This window comes from Mustela lutreola, chromosome 3, assembly GCF_030435805.1.
Source record: "Mustela lutreola isolate mMusLut2 chromosome 3, mMusLut2.pri, whole genome shotgun sequence".
In the NCBI taxonomy this organism is placed as follows: Eukaryota; Metazoa; Chordata; class Mammalia; order Carnivora; family Mustelidae; genus Mustela; species Mustela lutreola.
Window position 1 is genome coordinate 156,375,610 of NC_081292.1, and position 26,843 is coordinate 156,402,452.

The window sequence follows — 26,843 nt, forward strand, 5'->3', positions numbered from 1 at the left end:
AAATTTGCAAATTTGGACTCATAGGAAAATGTCCGCATTGATCTTGTAGAAGGGAAAGGATCCAGTCAGCTACTCAGTTTATCTATGTGTGCTTTTTTTTCTTTTTTTTCTTTTTTGGCTTTCAGCACATTGGAATCTAATACTCTGTACCATTTTGTTTTACTAACTGTGTGCTTTTGAGAACCATACATGTTTCATACCTTGTAATAGAGGAATTTAGCTGTAAACCTTATAGTTAGCAGGTTATTGTACAATGTAGATACTGAGGGTGTTGAATTTGCTGTGACAATGGGTGGCTGGAGGGGCGGGTTCCACCTTACTTTTGTATGTCTTCACAGGCGAAAGGTTGTGGGATTGAGAGCGCCAGATGAAGTTTTGTCAAGTACACAAAGGGAGGGGGCCAGAGTTGCGGGCAAGAAATGTATTGGCTCCCTCCTGTGTCACCTCTGTGTTGCTTTCCCCAGGGAAAGGCAGGTATGGTGAGGTGTGGAGGGGCAGCTGGCAAGGGGAGAACGTCGCCGTGAAGATCTTCTCCTCCCGGGATGAGAAGTCATGGTTCAGGGAAACAGAATTGTACAACACTGTGATGCTGAGGCATGAAAATATTTTGGGTAAGTACCAAGATAATCCCCTCATTAATTTTATCTAGAAAGAAATAATTACCTACCTTTGCCCTCTCCGATTTGGTGTGTGTGAATTTGCAAGTCTCCCCTGAAAAGTGATAATAGGAATCATCAGCATTTATATCATGTTCAATTTTCTTTTAACACTAATTTCTTGTTTAAATCTGCAGAGAAGCTGAGTTTGAAGATTCTCTGGATGGTGAAAATGAAATCATTATTGCTAATTCTTATTCTGTAGGTTGTTATTTAAGCAACAAGAATTTACCCCATATTGTTCACTTCAAGGCTTCATCCGTTGTTCTACTTACCGCACCCTTTTTGAATATTTATTGAATCAAACTAAGAAAGCTCTTTGGACGATTTCCTAGAGATTCACAGCTCCCAGGGACATCGTAATTAAATGCACGTTCCCTCAAACTAGGCATGGTTTTCAAAGCCCAGATTTACAGAGGGATTTAGCATCCATTTTAATTTGGAAACTAAAGCTTAGAACCATTTGTGAAATCTGTGAAGAGCCCGCTGAAATTCTGCTGTAGAGGTATAAGGGATGAGAAGGTCCTTGTTCCCTTTGACTTCTCTGGTTTTGGAGCGTTTTCTCAGGGTATTTATGCGAATACACGTATGATGAATGCTGCCCAGAGGGCCTCTTCAATAGTGGATAGAAGGTTTATAGAGAAATTGACTCTATAGGATAGTGCTGGCCACTTCATGGCTATTGGATGAGATTTGGTTCATCAGAAGGCCATTGCCAGAATTTATTTCTATCCCGTTACTGTCGTTTTAGTATTAAACCTGAGTCAGGTTGTCTGCCAAGAATGGTTCGACAGTTGTCTTAAAGTTTCTCTTTAACAGTGTGGTGATGTGTTCCATCTTTGAATTGTGTGTTTCTGCTGTTGTCTTCTCCCCTTGTCTTACCTGTGGGGGCCTAGCTGTCCCCCAGTTCTCCTTGCTCCTGTCGTTGCTGCTGGTCTCCGATCTCCAGTCCATGCTGGACTCCCACCTCTAGTCCATCTTGCTACCCCGAGTTATGTTTCACTGCACGCAGCCAAGATACTCCTCAAAGTGCTTTTCGATGACTCTTCCATTGCCTGACATTGGTGCCTTCTAGGCCAGGCTGTCCAGACTCCTTATTTGTTGGGGTCCCAGGGAGTCTTAGATTTTCTCTACAAATATCTCCAGATGGCAGTCACTTTGGATATCTGCCATTATTTGGGATCGCCATGAACATTAAGGTGTCTGTGCCTTTGTTCGTGGTCTTGATCATGCATGATCCCCACCCCACACTCCAGCCACGCATTCCTCCATGACAAAGTCTCAGTTCCTTTCCAGTTTCTCCCAGTGGATTTACTTGTGCTTTTCCGCTCCACCCCCCAACCCCCATGTTGCAGCTGTGCTGTAACTCTGATCGCACAAGCTTATGTCACAGCTAGATGCATATGTAGAACAGCAATGATCATTACCGTGCAGTAAGCACTGCTTTAAGTGCGTCATGTGCATTTTCTCCTTTCAGCTTCACAGCCATAAGGGCGTAGGTACTCTTGTTTTTCTAGTTGTAACTGATGAGTTAACCCATCAGGTCACACCGTGGAGCTGAGAGTCACACTGGGCAGTGTGTCTCTTAGCCACAGTTCTGTACTTTATGTGGTAGTTAGCTAGTTGGGATTCGATGATGAGAGCATGAGGTGAAGATTCAGCCACAGTCAGAATTAACCCCAAATGCCCCACTTTTCCCTCTGACCCTGGGACAGACAGGGTGAGCCACAGAGAAAGCGTCAGTTGTGTTCAAAGCTGTGATGTACAGGGAGTACTTCTCTTTAAACAGTGGAATGGCTCGTACTTTGCAGGTGCACATACTCGAAGAAGTATGGGGGGTCTGGGATTCATTAAAGGAAGGGCATGTTCAGGCACCCCTTCTCATTCTCATGGGCTCACAGGTTCATTGAGCAAAATGCACTAGATACTACAGGGCCGTGCAAATAGTCACTTTATCTGTGCCCTTGACTTAAATGAACCATGATATCCTCCCATTGTCACTGAGGACAAGAATCACTTCCATTGCTTTTGCCACCACATGCAGTACTGAGGACAGTACCTTGCACATACTAGGTGCTCAGTAAATATTTATTAAATTGGATTTAATCATAAAAGAGATTTGAAAAGTCACCTTCATAACATGATTCACGTGAGAAGTGAGGTTCCCTTAGTGTGACCACCGAGGGCAAAACACTGTTCATTTCTTATTACCCAATGATCCTGGGAAATTCTGTATCTCTGAGGTCTTTCTACCCTCATCATACTTACAGCTGTATGGACTGATTTCATTGTGTAGTTCTTTTGACTTTAAAAAGAAAGCTCATAGAGGGGCGCCTGGGTGGCTCAGTGGGTTAAAAGCCTCTGCCCTCTGTTCAGGTCATGATCTCAGGGTCCTGAGATCAAGCCCCGCATCGCATCGGGCTCTCTGCTTCACAGGGAGCCTGCTTCCCTTCCTCTCTCTTTGTGATCTACTTGTGATCTCTGTCAAATAAATAAATAAAATCTTGAAAAAAGAAAGCCCATAGAAATGCACCAGTTTTTTGTTTGTCTGTTTTCATTGGTTTCAGTTTTGGGGGGCTAAACTTGGTTACAGTTCTTTCCTTGCTTTGCCAGTTTTCTGTATTTAGAGACTAAGGTTTTCTGTGACCTTTTTTCTTTTCTATCAAAGGAGCATCTTATATCGAATATTAGATCATGATTTCCCGCCCACCCTGGAGTATTACCAACTCTAGCCCCTCAAAATAAATCAAGTGACACACACACACGTTTACACATATATGCATACATACAACACTCTGGGCCCTCATTATTTATCCCCCTACAACAGTATCTTTCAAATGACTAGACTTGGCTTTCAGCTCTTCTGCTCTGTCTGGTGTAGAAGTCAACAGCCAAAGGGGTAAGGGGAGGCTGTGCTGGTTTGTGGCAGGAGCAGTGGTCGGGGGATTGGAGACGCTGGTTTCTACTCTCAGCACCTCCACCATGCCCACTGTGTGACTCTGGGCCAAAGTTATATGTTTCTGAGCATTCTTTCCCTCATTATGAAGACCAAGGGAGTCAAGTTAATGTGAGAATTTTACTCCAAAGTCTCATCTTGCATGCTTTTTAAGAAATGATTGTAAAATAATGCAGCTTACTGTTTTAGCCGTATGAAGTGGAGAGTTCAGTGATACACGTACAGTCAAATAGTGCAGCCTCTGCCACCCTCCCTCTCTAGAACTGCTCTGTACTCTGAAGAGATAGCGCCTGAGCATTTAATCAGACTTCCCTGAGACCCAAGGGGAAGTAAAGGAAGTTACCCGCAAAAGATACTACACTGCAGGGTTGTTGTGGTTTTCACCGACCCCTGAGCTATTCTGAAACATAATAGTAACCAGTTATTCTCGATACCTCCCGTGTTAGGCTTCGCATGAAGCGCTATACCTATGATTAACTCTTCCGTTCTCACCGTACCCATTTGAGGTGCTGCTGACGTTATCCTTATCTTACAAATGAGGAAACCAGGGTGGAGATTTTATATGACTTGTGTGAGATCACCCAGCTCGGGAATGGTGGAGCCCGTCTTGGCACTCAGCGGTCCAGCTCCGGGGCCCAGCGCTCTGCAGCCCCCATGTCCCCCTGTGGTGGCCTCAGTCCTCAGCTGTCCTAGCTGCCTGGTTCCTGGGAGAGTCACCAGGGAGAGGCTCACAGGGGCTACGGATGACCTCACTAACGATTTTGGGTTTTATTTTCCTTCCTGAGGAGCCTGGGAGGATGACCTGGGCTGTTAAATAAGAGATTTTTACTCTAAACACTTTCTTTCCCCATTGTGAACACACCTAGTGGCTGTGCCAGCCTTCCAACTTAGAAGTACCCTGTTCTGTTCAGCCTTCACTAACAGGAGAGTGCTTTGATGGAAAATGCAAAAATTCCATAAAAATGCCCTGGCATTCTGAAACAAACATAGTTCTGTAATTCACACTTGGGAGATAGATAGTTAAAAAATAAGTCCTGCCTATTAAAAAGTCATTTTTCCGGAAGGTCTAGAGCGTAATTAACGGGACAGACAGAATCCTTCTCTAAGACCTAAGGGGCTTAGGGAAGGTGAGAGAATAAACATTTGTTTGTTATTTATCTATTTATTTAATCAGAGGCTGCTTTCCCTTGGGCAGAGAAATCAGTAGAGGCTACATAAATACACAACAGTAATTTAATTTCTTTTGAGTGGTACTTATAGTTTAGGATATTTATTTTTGAAAATCTCATTAATGATTAATACCATTTGGTTTAAAATGATAAAGTAGAAACATCTTTTCTAGCAGGAATAACTAATATCTGAGTATGCATTTTGATTATTCGTGTTACGGCAGCAAAGGGCCCCAAGAGAAGTCACTGTGGGGCCACAGAGACATATTGGAGCGAGGGAAGGAGTGAGAGTCTGAGGCTGCCCCTGAGAACTGACTTGGAGGGCAAGAAAAAGAGAGGTAGGGGATCAAGGTGTGGAGACATTGCTTTGTTCACTTCACAGATGTCCAATGGATACAGGTGTCACATTGTCTTTCTCTGAGTAGAAGTCAGAGCCCCCCGTTGGGGGCAGTATGGCATAGTGGTTAAGAGTATGGGTTCTGGAGCTGGGCTGCCAGGGACCATTACTAGCCTTAATGTCAGTGCTGTCCTCTGCTTCCTTCCTGTGTGAGTGTTAGATTATGTGCAGAGAGTCTAGAAGAATTGTGCCTGGCACTTTGTTAGTCCCAGTAAGTACTAGTTGCTTCTATTGTTGATGACGACAGTCAAATAGGGGACCTTTTCTTTGTTCCCAGAGTTTCCCGTACGAGCTGTGGTGTGTCCACATGGCTAGCACCAAACTTGGGATCAACGACAACTTAACAGATACGCTATTTGGCATTTCCTAGCAGCACTTTCATTACTTATAAACTGAGAATAATGATATCTGTATTCCTGGTGTATTGAGAAAATTCTTGTGAGAAAATGTGTATGAGAGCAGCACAAACTTTATATCACACTCTGTGCAAGTGTGAGGGATGTTCTGCCTATTTCTGTTTTCCGGGATCTTCGCACAAGGCTTTTAATCCTGCCTTAAGCCATGTCTGTCTGGTTTGTTGTTGTTGTTGTTGTTGTTGTTTTTTAAAATATTCTTTTATTTATAAGTCCCAGATGTCACTACTTGTAAGTATGACCATTAGGTGTGTATATTTTATATACATGTATCAACATAGAGTATATTCAATGTATATTATATACATAACATATACTATATATATATATATATAGAGAGAGAGAGAGAGAGAGAGAGAGAGAATGCACAAGTGAGCAGGTGGAAAGCATGTCTGCAGTAGGAGAGACAAGCACATACATCACAGTTTATTTCGTAGGCTGGGAAGTTCTAAAGTTCATTCAGTTTGCTCAAGGTTCCTTATTGGCATCTGTCATCCCTCACTTCTTTTCAAGACTGCTTCAGTTATTGCTTCTTGATAGAAGCCTGTTGGAACATCTCATCTGAATTATTAGGATTCCCTATTCTGGATACATGGTGCCCTTTGCAGATCTAACAGTAGTTTTCATCGTATTCATTACATGATATTGTAATTTTTGCTTTTTGTATCTGTCTGCTTTTCTGGCCAACAGACACTATCATCTCAGTTTTCTTGTGTGACTGACAAAGAGCATCACAGATGCTTATTATATTTGGTTTCTTTTTTATTTGATGAGTAGTCAATCATGTCATATGCACTTATCCGTTTATCTTACATCTGAACAGAGATAACCCAGAGAACCTAAATGAGTTGCCCAGTATTATACAGCAAATTACAGGCAAAGTCAATACTGGAACACAGGTTTTTAGATTTTATGTTTTTTATTCTTTTTGGGTGGCTGATGAATAATCTGAGCTTGGAAAATGAACATGATAAAGAGTTTGATACTATCATTACAGATAAACACAAAGATATTATTCCTATCTGAATTGTAACGCAACATAAAACCTTTCTAAAGGATTATATATAATGAAAATGAATATTGACATTTCCTGCTCATTAGAAGTCCTTTTTTTTTTTTTTTTAAAGATTTTATTTATTTATTTGACAGACAGAGATCACAAGTAGGCAGAGAGGCAGGCAGAGAGAGAGGAGGAAGCAAGCTCCCTGCTGAGCAGAGAGCCCGATGTGGGGCTCAATCCCAGGACCCTGGGATCATGCCCTGAGCTGAAGGCAGAGGCTTTAACACACTGAGCCACCCAGGTGCCCCTAGAAGTACCTTTTTATGGAAGTAGGAAGAGTACTATGTTTTTCTGTTGATGCCTCTGTAAACCTTTCATGGCAGTTGGTTAGTTTGGTTATTTTTTGTTACAGGTGTCATCTGTTGTATGGGTCACTATCTCCTTATACTAAGAGTTATAATGTGAAATTCTTACATGTCTGCTAATTTTGTTCTTGCTCTCTCCAGGTTTTATTGCTTCAGACATGACATCAAGACACTCCAGTACCCAGTTGTGGTTAATCACACATTATCATGAAATGGGTTCCTTGTACGACTATCTTCAGCTCACTACTCTGGATACTGTTAGCTGCCTGCGAATAGTGCTGTCTATAGCTAGTGGTCTCGCGCATTTGCACATAGAGATATTTGGGACCCAAGGGAAGCCAGCCATTGCTCATCGGGATTTAAAGAGCAAAAACATCCTGGTTAAGAAGAATGGACAGTGTTGCATAGCAGATTTGGGTAAGGTTTTAAAAATATTTTTTTTAATACAGTTTTTACATTTGTTGTTATTCTGTTGGTTAGCTAGGTCACATCCATGCCCCATCCCCTAACATCCTGTTATGAAGACTTTCAAGCCTGCAGGCAAATTGAAAGAACTTCCCAGTGAGTATACCCACTACCTAGATTCTCCCATCAACATTTTACTGTTCTCAAGCTTTGTCCCATATCCCTGCCTCCCTACTCATCAGTCTGCCTTTAATCATTGATATGTCCCCAAGTGAATGACTTGAGCGTGTATACCACGGTGTCGTGCACTGGAGTCTGTTGTTTGTTGACTTTTTTCCCTCCAGGTAAAATTTCAGTTTTATGCAAAATAAACAAATCTTAAGTAATACATTCTCAGAGTTCTGACAAATGCTGTAAAATCCAAATCTCTTTTGAAATTCAGACCTTCGCATGATCTTGGAAAGTCACTTCCAAGTGAATTGCTCCTTTAGTCAGTTCCTGACCGCCCACTCTCAGCAGCAACCCGTAGTCTGTAGCATTTACACAAAGTAGGTACACAATTAAGTAACCTGTGGAATGAGGGGCCTCTGGGTGGCTCAGTCGCTTAAGTGTCGACTCTTGGTTTTGGCTCAGGTCATGATCTCAGGGTCGTGGGATGGAGCCCTGTGCCATGGACAGTGTGGAGTCTGCTTGAGACTCTCTCTCCCTCTCCCACCAGTCTCTCTCTCCCCCCAAATAAATAAATATATAAAATCTTTAAAAAAAAAAAAAAAAACAAAACCCGAAAACCTCTGGAATGAGTTCATCTTAAAAATGGCTTCTAAAGTTGTTTTTCTGTAACCATGGCAAAATTATCAGTCAAGAAAGAAGAAAAATATTCTGCAACAAATTCACAGTTTGCCCTGCTGGGATATCTCATTTCTGTGGTGTTAGGGTAATGCTCAGTGTAGCTTTAATTGCATTATAAATAAGATTATTTTCATTTGTAGTGACACTGTATAGAAAACCATAGTCAACTTGGATATTGGCTGAATAATTACACTAATGAGAACTGAATTGTAATATTGGTTATTCATTTCAGTGGACTATGGAGAGTCCTCGCTCTATTTGATTAAAACATGGTTTATATTATATTCATATCATTGTAGTCATTGTGCGGCTGATAAAGGTTTGGACAGTATTAGTTCTTGTATATACATGATGAAATTTATTCTTATTTTTTAGACAAAGGATTTGACACGTCCAGAAAATGTATTTCTTTTGAAATTCTTTAAAGTCTTTGTATTCATGCTGAGAATTATTTTACGGTATTTTGCAAGTGTGAGAAGAAAAATATTTAGGATAGCGTTGAAAGGGTATGACTCTAAAGTATTTTGTGGGTAGTTTTAGTTGTGATGTAGAGGACTTTTATGGCCATGCCCTGGCTTTTGGAGCAGGGTGATTTGAACTTGAATCCTGGCTTTCCCAGTTATCACCCCGTATATCTCTGCAGATATTTTAATCTGTTTATCTGCCCAGAGTGCAGGACCACTTCTACTCGTTTGGGGGGCTTAGCTAGGAACACTTTAGCATTCGCCACTCTGCACTCTACTTCAGTATTGCTTCAAATGTTCATTATGTGCCCGAGTATTATTCATGTTACTCAAAATCAATCACATGGTTCCTGTAAAATTCAGAAATTATTATACTTGCTTGGCAAATAGTAAGCATCAGATGGTCACTGCTATTATAGTACAGAGGTTTAGGGGAGATGGAAAATAGAGGACGTTGTTGGCTTTGGTTATAGGGCTTGATAGGGAGTCAGAGGTGTTTTTCAGTAAGTCCAACTAATTATTCATTTTTCTTTCTTTTGGCCTGTAGCCTTCCAATTAGACATACGGATTTGTACAAAAATCTGTGTTAAGGTCATACGATTCAGGGGATAGTTTCTTGGTACCGAAGACAGCTCCGATGATACCGTCATTTGTGTGTCACTTTATACCCAGAAATTAAGGACCCTTCATTTGAAATCATGTTCTGTTATTGATACTGCAGAAATACCAGTATTCTATTTATTTTTCTAACTTTTTATTATAAAAAATTCAAAGAAAATGACTGAAAGAGTAGTAAGTTTAATGATCATATGCACAACACCTAGATTCAACAATTGTTAAAATTTTGCTATATTTGCTTTATATGTAGGCGTACATCTGTCTTTACTCATACATTTGAAAATAAGTTACAGACATCACAACACTTTACTCCTAAATACTTCAAAATATGCCTTCTGCATAATCACAGTTTATAGCACCTACAACTATTGATAATTGTTTAATAGCATTTAATGTCCATTTTCAGATTTTCCTAGTTTTCTCAAACAAGAATTCAGCCAAGGTTTACACATTGCATTTGGTTGTTTTACCTCTCTAGGTAGCATGATAATTATCTATTACTGGGTAACATATTACCTCTAAAATTTAGCAGCTTAAAATAACACAAATCTGTTATTCTGTGTCGTTATCTGAGGGTCAGTAATCTTGGGATGACTATGCCCTCTGGTTCTGGCTCAGGATCTCTTGTAGGGGTTACACACTCAAGCTGGTGATTAGAGCTGCAAGCATCTAAAGGCTTCGTCAGGGCTGAAGGAACTCCCAGGATGGGTCTAGTCACATGGCTGGTGGCAGGAAGCTTCAGTCCCTGGTCTTGGGGACCTCTCCACAGGGCTGCGTGAGTGTCCTCATAACACAAGAGAACTGAGAGAGAGAGCAGAGAGGAAGCCATGGTGCCATTTATGTCCTAATTTTGAAGATCTCTGCTCACTTCTGCCGTGGTCTGTGTGACTGTCCAGCCCACACTCAGGGCATGGGGAATTGAGTTTCACGTCCAGAAGGGAGACGTTTTAAGGAACTTGAGGACGTATTTTTAAACCACCACAGCTAGTATTGCTGTGATCTATTTAAAGTACACCTTTCATATTCTGGTATTTTGACTCTTTGGTTCTGGAAACCGTAGAGAAGTATCTATGTTTCGGGAGATATTCACCACGGCCACAGAATCTTGGGGTTGAGTAGAAGAACCAGGAAAAGGAACCAGTGTAGTAGAGTGAATGCAGTTGCTGATTTCTCTGTAATTATTAAGGGTGTGATACCATGTGCCATCTCCTTGGCATGAGAAGGAGTCCTCATCCCACACATTCAAAGCCATGGAGCTGGGGGGAGAAGCATTCTCCACAGAAAGCTTGAGGGGTCCCCAAGGGATCGTTGGGCTGCAGAGGTTTTCATAGGCCGTTTGTTCCAGTTTGGCACCTCTCATTATTTTGAGTGTTAAAGGAATCATTTTGAGTTGGTCAGCATCTACCTCAAAAAGTAATTTCATTCTCAAATGAATCATGCATGTATCTGCCTAACCCTCCTGGTCGGTGAGGAATGCCAGGGCTCTCTAATTGAAGAATTCTGAAATGAGTCATGGTTTGAGAAAGTGCTTCAAAGCCATTTAGCATGAGAGTTGAGCTTTGAATCAAGGTCTAGCTTGATGCTGGGTGTACGCATGACTGTAGAGAAAGGCCTGTGGGTTTGGTCAGTGTCACTACTTCTCAGCCAAACAGCTCTTCTGAAAGGGATGGAGCCGTGCCTGCAGCAGCCCGCCCTTCAAGTAGTGATACATCACGTCACATTCTCTGCCTCACTCACACTGTTGGAAGTCTGTGTTTGCCCACTATTGGGAGCTGTGGTGGAACATGAGAGCTTTACTTCTAAGACCTTTGGAGGTTCCCACTTAGCCTGTGAGACTATTTTCCTGTGAACTTGAAATACTGGCTTCCTATTGGTTTGGTGTGTTGGTTTATTATTCATCCAGATCTTTTTGTTTCAGAGGTTCAGGTGTTAACCTAAGAGCTTCCGACTGTTTCTGGCATTAGTTCTTTTTTCTTTTGTCACAGAAGTCCTCTCCACAATATTCCAGAGATTACTTACTCTGGGTATGGTGCCACAGTGACCAGGAGTACCACCAGAGGGCGCTACTGATGGGGTCTGTTTAAAAACTCTTCAGCAACCCTCTCCTAGAAAGGAAGTAAACTGACCCACCTGTTTTCTCCCTTTCAGGCCTGGCAGTCATGCATTCCCAGAGTACCAATCAGCTCGATGTGGGGAACAACCCCCGTGTGGGCACCAAACGCTACATGGCCCCTGAAGTTCTAGATGAAACCATCCAGGTGGATTGTTTCGATTCTTACAAGAGAGTTGATATTTGGGCCTTTGGACTTGTCTTGTGGGAAGTGGCCAGACGTATGGTGAGCAATGGTAAGTACCTGATCGAATGTAGTAATGTCCTTCCCCGAATCCTCTTGATTCTGCTGTCTATAAAAGGGCAAAGGAAATATTTAAGTCCACATTGTTCCATGAATCATACTTATTCTTTGAATCATACATCAAGCTATCAGCATCTATATTTGATTTATGGCTAGTAGGTGGAATGTAATGGCATTATATTTTAGCTACACAAGAGGAAATGAGGGTTGAAAAAGAAGAATATTTCAGGCTGGGACATCTGGTCCTGGCACTGCCTCCCTGGTGGTTGAGTGTAAGCCCCCAATAAACACTGCCTGACTCTTTAAAAAAAAAAAAAAAAAAAAAAAAAAAAAAAAAAAAAAGAATATCTCTGGAAAAGTCTAGTTAGGTCTAGTTAGTCTTTGGCTCTTCTTTTGTTTGGTCCATATTTCATTCCTTCCTTTCTCCATCTTCCTATTCTGCCTTTCTTCCCACCTACTCTCCACCTTTGTTCTTCCCACAAGTGGGATTTAACATGAGAAGAGTGCGCCAGTAAATCTACGAGTGAATTCTGCTGTTTTAGGTATTTTTACTTCTTAAATGTGGGTTATTGAGAAAAGGCTCAGGTTGCACACTCAGAATTCACCTCCTTGTAAGGAGCAGGCTGTGTGTTCTGAATTTGTGGGATTCAAATTCAGGAAGCCCTGAGTAGGTGGCCAGTGCTGGTCCTCTTACGAGTAAGTTTTGTGAAATGGTGTCATCTTCATGGTTACAGAAGCACGTGTCAGTCATTTTCAACCTGTGGCCCCTACAATCAACTCTTAACTTATTCTGGTCTTTCCTGTATGCAAATCAACCGCAAATACATTGTTGAACTTTACTGGAAGTGCACTGTATTCTGAAAGGACTAAGTGGACTGTTTTAAATTGCACCTGCCCCAGCTACCCAGAAAGTGGATTTCTACGGCAGGCTCTCTTGAACCACCTAAATAGACTTCTATCTTCTCCGCTGGAAGTCTTCTTTCAGAGGGCAGGTCAGAAATTACTCCAGAAAAACAGGAAAATCCTATTTGTTTAGATTAATATTTATTTTCAAAAGCTACTTTCCCCTCCTAGGAGTCCTTGGAGTATGAAGGAAATAATGTGTGAATTCTTAAGGACTGAGATTCTTGGGGCAATCATAATTTTTCTGAACAACATAACCAGAGAATAGGAAGTTCTTTGAGGAAAGTGGCATCGGGATAATTTACCCTAGCTTTCGTGTGCAGTAATTCAAATTGGCATGCCTTCATGGTAGCTGCTGCTGCTGCTGCTTTTTCTTTTCTTTTTTTTCTCTAACAGCAGAGTGTGTCTGGCTCTGAGACCCTTGAGAGTGTTTGTTAAAGGCAGTGTTTCAGATTAAACATAAACGTACATGCATTGCTACCTGACCGTTCTTTTAATTTTCTTTTTCTTTTCATTCTTCTGATGGAGTCATGAACATCTTCTTGGTAATTATTTCTCAATCGTTGGGAGCTTACCGACTAGCATTTTGGGCTGTCCAGTGCCTTGAGAATTATCTGCAGCAGGGAGATTGTTTTGCTGATTTATGAAGCTCTGAACTTTGCCTGGAATTACACATCGACTTCATTTGCTCACCCTCTCCCCAATAATCCTTGAGCATCTTGGAACTGAAAATCTAATTTTAATTTGTTTATTTTAGCACACAGTTTAGAGAAGGATTGGCGTCATAATCAACTATGCACTGGGGAACTTGCCCCCCGTGAAGAGGAAACTAATATCCCGAGGCCAGGATGGTAGCCGGCCAGCGGCTGCTGGGCTGGAACAGCTCCAAGCAGGCCTGCATGATGAAAGCGGAGCTTGGCAGAAATGCGGGATTTGGGCTTTGTAAGAATTCATGTTGCAAATGCATTCCCTGTGTCACAGGCATCAACCCAAGTGGCTCTTAAAGATCACTTGTTCCTAATAGGAGTCCGTGTGAAATTAGAGTCGCCGGTTTAAAACTGAGCTCAGCAAATGGTAGTTATGCTGAATGTTATTTTGCTGAAAAAGATCATGGAGAGTAGAGGAAGAGAGACTATTTTGGTTGTTTGATTGATTGACTTCCTGTTACATCATCATTTAGGTGGCTCTGTGGTTCCTAAAATTCTGTGGGTTGAACTTCTCTTCTGTGGTGTGGTTAGATTTTTAGTGGGAGGTAAGGGTATGTTGTGTCTCCTTTTAAATCAGTTACTGTCCCTTGGCAGTGACTAATTTGATATTTTCCCCTTCTCTTTTTAGCCCCCCCCCACTCCTCCCATGAATGTTCTCAGGCGCGCGCACGCGCACAGATGGAAATCACTTTATCTGGACTCAAAATAGGTTTGCATGTGGGATTGAACACTGCTAGGTTTATTATTAATATTTTAGTTATTACTACACCAAAACGAAGATGAGTAGAAAGAAAAATAAGAGAAAATTTACCCGTATGTTCTAACATCCTGTGCTTTCCACTTCTTCTCTATGCACCCTTGTATGTGTTTTTGAGTTTGTTAGCGTCATAATATAGACACAGTTCTGTATCATCTTTTTCATTCAAGTGTGTCATTAGTCTGTGTTTATTTTATGTGGTCGCGTGATATTTTATTAGCCATGATCATGTTGCAGACATCCCATCTCCTCCATTTGGGTCCTATATTAGGTACATTTTGTTCATATAACTTTTTCATTTGGGGAATTAATTCTTAATCTGGAAACCAGTCGACCTAATAGGTCAAAAAGTATGGAGGTTTTATGGCTTGACACATATTGCCAAATTGCTTTTCATAAGAGTTGCACTAATTTCCAATCTCCCGCTCACCCCAGGGTGTGATGTACCTATTTCACTTTCTTACTAGCTTTAGGAACTGTCATTAAAAGAATATATATTTTTGAAATTATTGCATATAAAATGTAGCTCATTTAAATATATGAATGTCTTATCTTAGGAAGGTCGTTATAATTATGCATCCTTTGAGTTTCTGAGTCCGTGATAAAAATTGATGACCAGATAGTTCTCCAGGAGCAATAGGATCCTCAAGTGAACCATGAGTATAAAAATATGTTGCATTTTGTATTTTCATTGGAATGTTACATTTATTTGCTGCTAATAATAAACTTCATGCTGTTTCTATACAGGAAATGAGAATTAAGTCCATGTGCACATCTGAAAACTTCTCACTAGTGTCTTTTATACTTATTATGTTTCGTCTGACACCGAATTTGCAGTCGGTGAGAAGGAAAATGGTTTCTTACCCTTCCTGTGTGAATTTTGGGGGTCCGCTTAAGGCAGAGGTTTGCCTGGATTGATAGTTCTTAAACTGTGTGTGCGTCAGATTTGTCTAGAAACAGAATGCTGGGCCCGCCGCCCCAGGGTTTCTGACTTAGGGGGTTTGGACGGAGAACCTCCCTTTCTAACAGGGCCACAGGTGATCCCCATACTACTGTTGCATCAGGGACCATGCTCTCGAGAGCTCCTGTTGACATGGGATCCGTCTTCCCAGGCTGGGAAATAGGCGGCCGCCAGGATGCCGACAGTCTCTCTGAGCGGGATGCCTGTGATATGTTTCCGATACCTTACGTGACACCTGCTCTCTCTTGCAAGCTTAAGAGGGGTTCATCTTTAATAAGAGTCTTGGATCTAGCTCATGGCCTTTCTTTCTAGGTTTTTGCTACTCGTCTGACAGTACTCTTCTTTTCCTCCTTTGATACAGAAATCAGTGGCTAGATTTGTGTCTGGTTACCTGAGTTCTGTGTTGTGTGAGGACAGAACCTTACATGGGGATTGGGTAGGTAAATAGATACATTGTTACTGTGGACTTGTGCCATTTAGCTTTGGTCTGATAGAAGATCTTGAGTCACCCTTCTAAGCATCCCCAGTAGTATGTTCCCTCCTCAGGATAGAAGCTCTTTCTCTGGAGCCTCAGATTTCAGTGTCATACCTTGTTTGGATCTCTATATGCAGAAACTCGGGAGGTGTGTTGTTCTAACACTGGGATCATCTGCTCAAGGACTTAAAAACCAAGTAAGATAATCTTCATCATCCATCTTCCAGCACATCTTTGAGTAGCATGGTCTGAGCAGCTTGAGCCTCTGTTCACCTCCACATAGCTCACAGACAGCTGTATATTTCATGGCAGTTTCATGTCATATAACATTATTGTTTCTGTGACAGGCACACTTCAGGATTAATGCACTAGGAATGTTGAAAAGGCAGTGTGCCCAGATTGTATAGGCAAGCACATTTAGATGATGGGATAGATCCTGTTCCTTCGTTATGTTTGGTTGCTAAGTACCTTGTTGTGCCATGTTTCTCGCTTCCCTTGCTTTGGCTTTCCTCATGCCCAGCGCTCCGCGCAGGGAAGCTGCTGGGAAGGGTGTCCTCTGTGCAGCTGTGTGCTGCGGCCCTGGGCCTTCTGAGGAGGTAGTGTAAGCCTTAACATGTCAGGCTCTCGGTCATACTCTGCCTTGATCACATACATCAGTGTCATCGTCCAGCAAATATTGCTGGTAATAGAATTTACTTGAACGTGTTCTGATGATGACTGAGCTCGTGTGTGTAGAGCACCCTGCGTGTGTCTGGCATGTGGTCAGGGTTCAGTAACCCAGCCGTGGGTATTTGCTGTTCCCTGGAAATGAGTGGTGGAGGCCACGCATGGGATTCTCCACTGGCCTTCCTTCACCTCTCCTCATGCCGGCCCTTTACTGGGACACTACATGCATTTCCCTCTTGACTCCCCACCCCAGCACTGGGTGGACACACGCTTGTTTCACTGCTACTGGCTTTGCTTATTTTGTGATGGATTCATGTGAAAATGTATCTTGCTGCATCCTCTGTGGGGTGATGACTAGGAAATATTTGTTAGAATAGATTCTTCAAGCATGTGTGTCAAACATGGACTTAGTCTCAGTAATCCCTGGGCTTGCCAGGGACCTGCATGCACATCCGTTCCTAAGCCCAATGGACTTGTGTATGGAAACCATGACAACTTTTCTTTAGCAACTTCATATCCACGTTTCATGATTTTTTTCCAGTTGTATATATTAAGATTTGAACAAAGAGGGGCACCTGGGTGGCTCAGTGGGTTAAGCCTCTGCCTTCGACTCAGGTCGTGATCTAAGGGTCCTGGGATCGAGCCCCGCATTGGTCTCTCTGCTTAACCAAGAGCCTGCTTCCCCCGCCCCCCCTCTGCCTGCTGCTCTGCCTACTTGTTCTCTCTCTTCATCAAATAAATAAATAATTTCAAAAAAAGGAAAGATTTGAACAAAGGGAAGAATTCTCATGTTAGGGAATGTTTGTCATATTCAATATTAGACTAATTTCTTTCAGGTGTTTTTGTGTTTGCTTGTTTTCTTGATCCTTTCGTTAAGGGGCTAGGGACAGGGGTTTAGAGGTGGAGGGAGGAAAGAAGGCTACTTTCCCACTGATTCCCAGAATTTCATGGGCCTGATTTAGAGATCCAGACCAGAGGAGGGTCATCAACTGATCTCATGACCAAATAATCTGAGCCTGGCAGAACTTGACTGGGTGCTGTTCAGGTATCAGGGTCTTAAACCTTGTAACAGCCCAGCATTCAGTGAAACATTCTCCCTCTCCTGGGAGACCCCGGAAGCTGCCAACTGTTTGGGACTCTCGTGGAGCCTCTCTCTCTCCCTCTAGGTGTTGACCATAGGCCAGATCTGAGACATCTTGTTCATGGCTTAACTCTCCTAGGCTTTTTGTCCTCTCCTCTGACAACTAACTGTGACATGAATGTATACTTTTAGGAGGGTCCGACTACACAGTGATCTGTAAACTATGTTACATTGTAATTATGTTACATTGATGAGAATCTTGATAATAGAAATTACTTATGTAATTTTGACACAGATGTCTGAGAACAGAGTCCGTTTTGGCTTGAGTGACGTGCATGTTTCCATATGCTTGTGGATGGCAGTGGGGGTAGAGGCATGAGGACATGCCATACGTGTTCTCTACCTAGCAGGGAACAGGCAGACCTGCTCTTTCAGCTCCCTTCCTGTTGCAGAAAGGAGTACTTGCCACGGGGTAAGGCAGGGCTTCCCGCCAAGTGTGTGGTGTTAGATTACAGAAAGGCCTTGAGATACTGATTCTCTTAAATCTCCAGCAGTGAGCCAGGACCCAGGGGGCCCAGAACCTCCTGCATTGTCGTCAGCTCTGCTCTGAGCAGCTTTATCCATTCACCTATTAGCAGTGTTTGATGTGGGGCACGGCACAAAAAATGTCTGAAGGCTTCCTGTTAGGAATGTTAATCGCAATAACACAAATATCGGAAATACCTTTATGGATCTTAAAGAACAGAGTTCGCAAGCATTCTTTCTGGTGAGACTAAATTCATTTATGCACATACTACCTTTGTGATTTTTTCCCATATCCAAATTTGTACCTTTATTAATCTTTTTCTTTAACTTGGCTTTTTTCAAACTTCATTTTCGAGGCCTAGTTGATGATGTTATGTTAGTTTTAGGTATACGACATAGTGATTCAACAAGTCTGTACGTTAGGCTGTCTTCACACGATTGCAGCAACTATCACCATACATTATTACAGTACCACTGACTCTGTTCCCTATGCTGTACCTTTCATGCCTGTGACTTACTCATTCCATAATTGAAGCTTGTACCTCTCCTTCACCCATTTTGCCCATCTCCCCACCCCCTCCCTCTAGTAACCATCAGTTTGTTCTTTGTATTGATGGGTCCATTTCTGCTTTTTGTTTTTCCTTTTGTTTTGTTTTTTAAGATTCTGTAATAAGTAAATTGATACGGTGTTTGTCTTTTTCTGTTGGAATTATTTCACTTAGCATGATACTCTCTAGGTGCATTCCTATTGTGGCAAATGGTGAAATCTCCTTCTTTTTTATGGCCGAGTAATATTCCACTTGGTACATATGTATGTGCATGCATGTGTGTTTGTGTGTAGATACACACACCACATTGTCTTTATCCATTCGTCTCTTGATGGGAATGTGGATTGCTTCCATTGTAAATAATGCTGCAATAAATGCAGGTGTGCATATATCTTTTTGTACTAGTATTTTCATTGTCTTTGGGTAAATACCCAGTAGTGGAATTACTGTATTGGATGGTATTTCTCTTAAGTTTTTTTGAGGACCATCCCTACTGTTTTCCACAGCGGTTGTGCCAATTTATATTCCTGCATGAGGGTTTTTCTCTACATCCTCACCAGCATTGGTTCTTTCTTGTCCTCTTGATACTAGCCATTCTGACAGGTGTCAGGCGATACCTTGTTGTGGTTTTGATTTGCATTTCCCTGATAATGAGTGATATTGCGCATCTTGTCATGTGTCTGTTGGCCATCTGGATGTCTTTTTTGGAGAAATGTCTATTCAGGTCTTCTGCCACTTTTAGTCAGATTATTTATTTTTTGGTGTCCAGTTGTCTAAATTCTTTATATTTTGGATATTGACCCCTTACTGGATATATCATTTGCAGATATCTTCTCTCATTCATTGGGTTCCCTTTTCATTTTATTGATGATTTCCTTCACTCTGCAAAGCTTTCTATTTTGGAATAGTCCCAATGGTTTATTTTTCCTTTTGTTTTTGTTGCCTGATGACGTATCTAGAAAAATGTTTTTATGGTTGATGTCCAGATTACTGCCGATATTACATTCTAGGAGTTCTATAGTTTTGGGTGCCATGTTTACATCTTGAAACCATTTTGAGTTTATTTTTGTCTATGGTGTGAGAAAGTGGTCCAGATTTCTCAGCACCATTTATTGAAGAGAATGTCTTTTCCCTATGGTATATCCTTGCCTCCTTTGTCATTGGTTAATTAACCATGTAAGTGTGTGTTTTTCTTTCTGGCTCTCTGTTCCATTTCATGTATCTATGTGTCTGCTCTTTATGCTAGTATCATAGTGCTTTGATTATCCCAGCTTTTTTTTTTTTTTTAAGATTTTATGTATTTGAGAGAGCCGTCAAGAGAGAGCACACAGACAGTGGGAGCAAGAGGGGGAGAAGCAGACTCCCGCTCAGCAGGGAGCCCAACAGGGGCTTCACCCCAGGACCTTGGGATCATGACCTGAGCCGAAGGCAGACACTTAACCAGCTGAGCCACCTACGCATCCCGATGATCACAGCTTTGTAATATGTCTTGAAATCTGGGATTGTGATACCTTCAGCTTTTTCTTTCTCGGGATTACTTTGTCTCTTTAGAGTCTTCTGTGGTTCCACAAAAGTTTTAGGATTATTTGTTCTTGTTCTGTGAAAAATGCCATTGTTACTTTGATGAGGATCATATGGAATCTGTAGATCACTTTGGGTAATGTGGACATTTCCACAGAATTAATTCTTCCAGTCTGTGGTATGGTTTTCCGTTTCCTTGTGACATCTTCAGTTCCTTTCATCAGAGATTATAGTTTTCAGAGGACAAATCTTTCACCTCCTTGGGTAAGTTTATCCCTAGGTATTTTATTCGTTTTGATGGGATTATAAATGGGATTGTTTTCTTAATTTCTTGCTGTTACTTCATGATTAGTGCATAGAAATGCAACAGATTTCTGTGTATTAATTCTGTATCCTGCAACTGTACTGAATTCTTTTAGTCAAGTAGTTTTTTGGTGGAGTCTAGTGCTTTTTATGTATAGTGGTAGGTCATCTAAAAATAGTGACAGTTTTATTACTTTATTGCCTTTTATTTCTTTTCTTGTGTTTTTGTCTGAGTGCTGTGGCTAGAACTTTCAGTGTTATGCTGAGTAGAAGTGGCAAGAGTGCATCCTGGTCTTACTTCAGATCTTAGAGGAAAATCTCTCGACTTTTTCCTATGGAGTATGATATTGTGTGTGAAGATGAAAGGGTTTTGTCCATGACCACTTCAGATTTTCTCATATGCTACTCTTGAAGGAAATAGTGTTTTATCTTCCAGTTCTCTCAGGAGCCAAACACAAACCATTCTAATTCTTACTAAAATGGCTTTACTTGTAAAGTTCTAGTCTCTGAAGGATTTCAGAATTTCTCTAGGAGTTTAAAGCAGCTCTCGGTGTGGATGTAGGTGTGAGGGATGATGTTCTCCCCTCGCCTGTTCCCTGGATATCACGGTGACTGCCCACGTTGGAGGACAGTGGAGAGAGACAGTGAAGTGAGCAGCTTGCGACATGAGATTAGTGCAGAGAGGAGTGTAATTCATTATGTCACTGTCAGCTTGTTGGGAAAAATTCTAGAATATAAACAAGGCATTGGATGCTAGTTTAGCTTTATTGTTAATTACCTGGGAACTTGGACCAAGTAAGTTTTCCTGTGTAGTCCTCAGTTTTTTTCTTGTGAAGGAAGAGGACTGCGATGTAACGGACACGATTCTGACATCCCATGATGTCTCTTCACCTTAACCTTCAGATTATTCGATATATAACCAGGTCAATAGTCTCTTATCTGTGCTTGAGAAATTCATCGACTTTAGAATCCAAGCCTTTCATAACTTACTTGGCAGAATACCTGAACTCATTGAGCAGTCAGACTTGACCTGAATTGAAATAAATCCATTTATAGCTTTTATTTATCCCATTTAGTGGGACTGTTCATCCATTTCAGTACAGAAATGTGTTTGGTTGCGGGGTATCCCTCAGACTCTGCTAGGGTATCATATAAATAGGGTATGTGCCCCTTATTTCCTTTGTAAAGTGTAAAAAACCCTCCAAATTCCTCAAACAGATCTAACCTCAAGGGTTTTGGATAAAGGATTGTGGACATAATCAACATTCACTCAAGTAATATGTATGCATATACTAGGTATTCCTTTAGGCCCTGGAAAGCAGTTGAGAAAAAAAAAAAATCCTAATTTATTTCTTTAATATTTACTAGATGAAGTGACTATGGTTGAGGTGTATGGGGAAGTCACAGAGTGTGGGGAGGACATGGAACTTTGTCCGGGGGCCTGGAATTGTGGTAGCGAGGAGGGAGGGTTCTTCTCTGAAGATAGAAAGCGTGAACTGAGTCGTGAGATGAAAGGAGCCAGTCAGGTGGACTAGCCTGGGCGGACATGTAGATGGGAATGAGAAATACAGTCCAATGAGGATGACAGTTGGTATCCTGGGCAAAAGGAAGCACTGTGGGGGTTGATACAGGTGCCCTATGTCCAGAAGCGCAAGCCACGCTAGTGTGGCGATGCCCAGGTATGTGGGGCAGCATGCTGGGGGTAATGAGCCTGAGCCCATGCAGACATAAGGAGCTTTCCCCTCAGTTTTTCTCCTAAAGGTTTTGCAGGGGGCCGGGGATATGGTGAGTGGCTAGTTGCGGGGGAGGGGATTTGAAGTCCCAGATACAGCTTGTCACAGCAGGGAGAAGTGGTGCCCCGATCTAAGGCTTTGGTGGGGGAGGATTGCAGAGAAGACTTCCTTTCCAGAGAGTGGTCTAAGATGCAAGGCCGGCATCTCATGCTTTTTGGTACACTGCGGAGGGCATTCTTTTTGGTCTGTGTATCAGCTTTGTGGCGTGAACTTCAAGGTGTTGGAACTAAGGCCTGGCAATTAAGGGCTTTCTTTACTCAGGACTGTGCAGCAGATCCAGGGGAGGGCTACTGCTTGGTAAAGATGTATTTGCGGCAGAGAATAGAAGAGTTCCAAACAGACATATGCCCAGGAAAAACATTTTTGTAGAAATCAAATACGTATGCCAAGAGTTGTGGGGGAGTAGCTTATGAATAATTTCTGATTCCTTTCTTGTGCCCTTTGAGTCACGCCAGCCACCTTTCATGGAAAAGCAGGGCCTGGCTCCCTCGGTCCTTCCCCGACTACTGGGTAAGGGCTCTGCCTCCCCTGCGTTCCCACACCTTTTGCTGTATGCACCCCTCATCTGGCACTCCAAGTACTTTGCATTTTTAGTCACTTTCCCTGCTGTCCTCTCTGCTGGCTCATAATTTGGCAGTTGTTCATTGAGTGCTGTCTTCAAAGGACGTAAGAGTCCGCTCTTTTGCCTGGCTCCCCCAATTTCTGGCAGAAGTGAGGAGCAGTTAGAAGTAACTTCCTACCTTGACAACACACCATTTCCATCATCCTTGACCTCTCACTCCCCCTGCCCTCCTGTGCACCTGATTTCAGCCACAGGGAATTTCCTCCCAGTTTACAACAAGTGAGGGTCATCTGTAACCCGTGTCTTTGTCCTTGGTCCCTCTCCCCCCACAAATGTCCCTTTTTGGTGCTTCTCATTCCCATCCCCTTCTCTGCCTTGTAGACTCCGTGTCTTTCTGTCTTCCTAAGCCCTAGCTCCCGGAAGGCTTACTTAGGCTTCCATGACACCCCGTTATGTCTGGTGTCACAAAACCACACAGCTGGTTTTTTCCTCTAAGACTTGCGGAGTATCCTATCCCGCACGTTCTCCCTGCTCTTTCCTCTAATGCCTGTCTCTAATTTGTCCTGGTTCCCTTGCCTCTTGTTCTGCGCCTTATTGCCAGCACCACATCTCTTTTTATTCTTGTATCCCCAGTGCCAAACACAACCTCTGACTCAGTAACCATTCTGATCCCGTAAACTGTGTATGCCAGTTTAGGAACGAGCACATAAAATTGTATTTTGGGGCACCTGGGTGGCTCAGTGGGTTAAAGCCTCTGCCTTCGGCTCAGGTCATGATCCCAGGGGCCTGGGATCGAGTCCCGCATCGGACTCTCTGCTCCACAGGGAGCCTGCTTCCTCCTTTCTCTGCCTGTCTCTCTGCCTACTTGTGATCTCTGTCTGTCAAATAAATAAAATCTTTAAAAAAAAAAAATGTATTTTGAAAGGCAAAGATAGATAGTAGTGGGGTCAAAACCATTTTTGAGGTTCTTTTGTTTTTATAAGATTTCCATTATCTAAAGTAAGAAGGGCTTGTCCTCATCCACAGATTTCCAGACCCTTGACACAAACAAGAGCATGTCTTCCACTTACATCATCCTTATTGTTTAATATGGTGCTCCACACCTTGTAGACACATAATGTACTTTATATTGACTGAAATAAAATCACTGCTCTCTTTGGCCAGAGGGAGTTCCACCTGACTCTTAGAGTTTAATCCCAGATTTATTTGGCACTGGCCATGCTTCTCCAGAATAAGATGGAGGCTATCGGCAACTGACCAGTAGTTGAAGAAAGAGAAGTGTGACTAAATCCCAGGCATAATCCATTAAATGGTCTTTCTTTTAAAATTTGATTCCTTTTGTTAAAACATGGAGCAGATAGATAATGAGATTAAAGTATGGGAAATATAAACACGAGGGAAAACCAGATTTGTATAGTGAAATGTGTTGTTCGGGATCACTGGATTTCATGTTTTAAAAATCCACCCATGCCCTTTTCTTTGGCATATTTGTAATAAAAACTCCACTTCGCTCAGGCAGATTATCCCCAGGTATTCACTGGCTAAGTGAGTGTGAACAGGCAATGCTATTATGCTAACTTAAAAAAAATTAAATTAGGCTACTAAATGTAGTCTCTTTTGGAGGAATTAAGACACCATGAAGGGCACATCTCTCACTATATTTCTTATAAATTCATGTGGCCCTTAAATAAGTTATAAGCATCCATGTCTAGTTGTATTTTGTGTGGTATGTCTTAGTACTAGAAGGAAATACTTTTGTTTAAAAGTTTCATGGGCTTTTCACAGGAGGAGATAAGGCCCTTGAGATGAGGGGTCACAAATCTTCTGAAAGCAGTGGTTTAGGTTTTGCCAGGAAAGGTTTTAATCCATTGACTAATATCCTTCGTGATTACAGTTATACAATGTGGGTAAGTTATTTAGACTTAAACAGTCTCAATTAGAAACCTTTTTTTCCTTACTGGAAACATGGAATGTAGTTATCAATTAACTTAGTCAAATCAATGAAGTTAAAGAAATTGCTTAGATCTTAAGCACGTTCCTTATCATGACTGGTCTTTTGCATAAATGATGTGTATTTATACAGGATTTATAAAATGGATTCTTGCAGTTAAGTAACTTAATTTCTTTGATCAGTAACAAAGGGATTGAAGCTTTTCAGGTGACCTGTAGGAACTAGAAGGCTGTGAGAAAAGTTAAAATTCAATTTTTCTTTCTTTTCCCCAAACAACCTGTTAGGTATTTAGGAATAGAAGAAAGTTACATGGAGAAAGAAAAAGAGAACAGTCAACCAAGTAGTCCCCTGGCCTCATTGCTGAAGCCTTTGATGATAGAAGAAAAATGAATTTCTTGGTTTCTTCTCTTTAAGGAGAAGAATCAATTTTCTAATTCTAAGTGATGAAGCTTAAAATTTCTCTCTTTGTAGAATTACATCAATTTCTTTCACAAAGAAGAGTAATATTTCTGGGGAAAAAGGGTTTCTAAGGCATTGGAAGCTATGCTCAGCTGAAATTAACCTCTTTCATGTTTGCTTGGGGTAAGAAGCGAGTTCATGCTTTTCAGCCATTCTACTGTCTTCCCAAATGACAGTCTCTCTCTACATTTCATTTCATGCCTTCAGTCTGAAAGTAGATAATAGAGCCATCAAGCAAGCAACTGCGTCTGGCAGTCTGAGGTGACTCATTGCCCATAGAAAGAAGAAATGACTATTTCATATTATTTGCATTCTACCAATGGATGGGATTATTTCTGTGTTCTGTTTTTACTTCTCTACTTTCACTTCTGATTTTTGGGGGGCCTTTTTTCTTTTTCTTGATGAGTCCGGCTAATGGGTTACTAATTTTCTTGCTATTTCAAAGAACCAGCTCTTGGTTCTATTGACCTTTTCTTTTTCTTTTCTTCTCTCTGTGTTTTCAATTTTCTGTTTCTGCCTTGATTACCACTATTTACTTTTTTCCACGAAGTCTGGGTTTATTCTTTTTCTAGTTCCTTTAGGTGTACGGTTAGATGGAGATTTTTCTTTTTTCTTGGGGTAGGCCTGGATTGCCGTAAACTTCCCTCTGGAACAGCTTTTGCTGTGTCCCAAAGATTTGGGACCCTTGTGTTTTCATATTTATTTGTCTGTGTTTTTTTTTTTGTTTTTTTTTTTTTGTATTCCCTCTTTCATGTCTTTGTTGGTCTGTTTGTTCTTTAGTAGTATATGTTGTTTTTGTCTTTTCCAGGTTTGTTTGTTTGTAATTGGTTTTTAGTTTTATACTATTGTGTTTGGAAAAGATGCTTGGTAGGATTTCAGTCTACTTAAATTTATTGAGACTTGTGGGCAGACATTTTATCCTGGAGAATGTTCCATGTGCGCTTGGAAAGTATGTGTTCTCTGCTGTGTTTGGATGGAGTATTCTGTGTATACTTAAGTCCATCTGGTCTAATGTGTCAAAGCCACTGTTTCCTTGTTGATTTCTTTTTGGGTGATCTGTTGATGTAGTGGGATGTTAAGTCCTGTACTACTAGCGCATTACTGTCAAATTCTCCCTTCTGTCTGTTGCTATTTGCTTTCTGTATTTAGATGCTCCAGTGTTGGGTGCATAGATATCTACTATTGTTATAATGCTCTTTTTGGATTGAACCCTCTATCATTATGTAATGCTCTTTGTTGTGACAGTCTTTGCTTTAATCCATTTAATCTGATCTAAGTATTGCTTCCCCAGCTTTTAATCTTTTTTTTCAGCTTTCATTTAAACAGAATGTCTCTTTCCATCCCTTCACTTTCACTCTATGTGTTTGGGTCAGAAGTGAATCTCTTGGGATGTTTGGGTGCCTCCATTTTGTGTAAGTGCCTTTAGCTCAGGTCATGATCCTAGGGTTCTGGGATCAAGTCCCACATCAGGATCCTTGCTCAGTGGGGAGTTTGCTTCTCCATCCCCCCAAACAATAGGTTTTTGTTTTGTGTTTATCATGAGATTTATTTATAAAATCCTAAGTATACAGCAGTCTGTACTAAATTGATGGTCATTTAAATTTGAACACATTATTCTAAAAGAACTTTATTTTCCTTGTTTTATTTGTTGTCATATTTTACATTTTTATTTTGTGAAGACCTGTCACCTACAATTGATTTTACTACTTTTGTCTTTTTTAATCTTCATATTTGCTTTATAAGTGATTGCTTTACTACCTTTACTGTGTTTGCTTTCAGCACATGAATTTTCTTTTCTTTCATCATTTTTCTTCTACTTTTGGCCTTTTCCTTTTTTACTTATAGAAGTGCTGTTAACATTTCTTATAAAATCTATTTAGTAGTGGTGATGAACTCCTTTATCTTTTGTGTATTAGGGGAACCCTTTACCAGAAAAGTTATCATTCAGAATTTTTTTTTTTAAAGATTTTATTTATTAATTTGAC

The 26,843-nt window shown here is 41.3% G+C and overlaps 1 protein-coding gene across 3 annotated transcripts in view; it reads left to right on the forward strand.

The window, feature by feature from the left end:
* The window catches only part of ACVR1 (activin A receptor type 1), a 127,477-nt gene that overhangs the window by 96,144 nt on the left and 4,490 nt on the right, over window positions 1-26,843 (forward strand). For all 3 annotated transcript variants that reach the window (XM_059167281.1, XM_059167282.1, XM_059167283.1), the window contains 3 exons: window positions 465-611; window positions 7,098-7,373; window positions 11,441-11,638. In XM_059167281.1, the coding sequence (XP_059023264.1) occupies window positions 465-611; window positions 7,098-7,373; window positions 11,441-11,638 (621 nt within the window). The remainder of the gene's footprint in view (window positions 1-464; window positions 612-7,097; window positions 7,374-11,440; window positions 11,639-26,843) is intronic.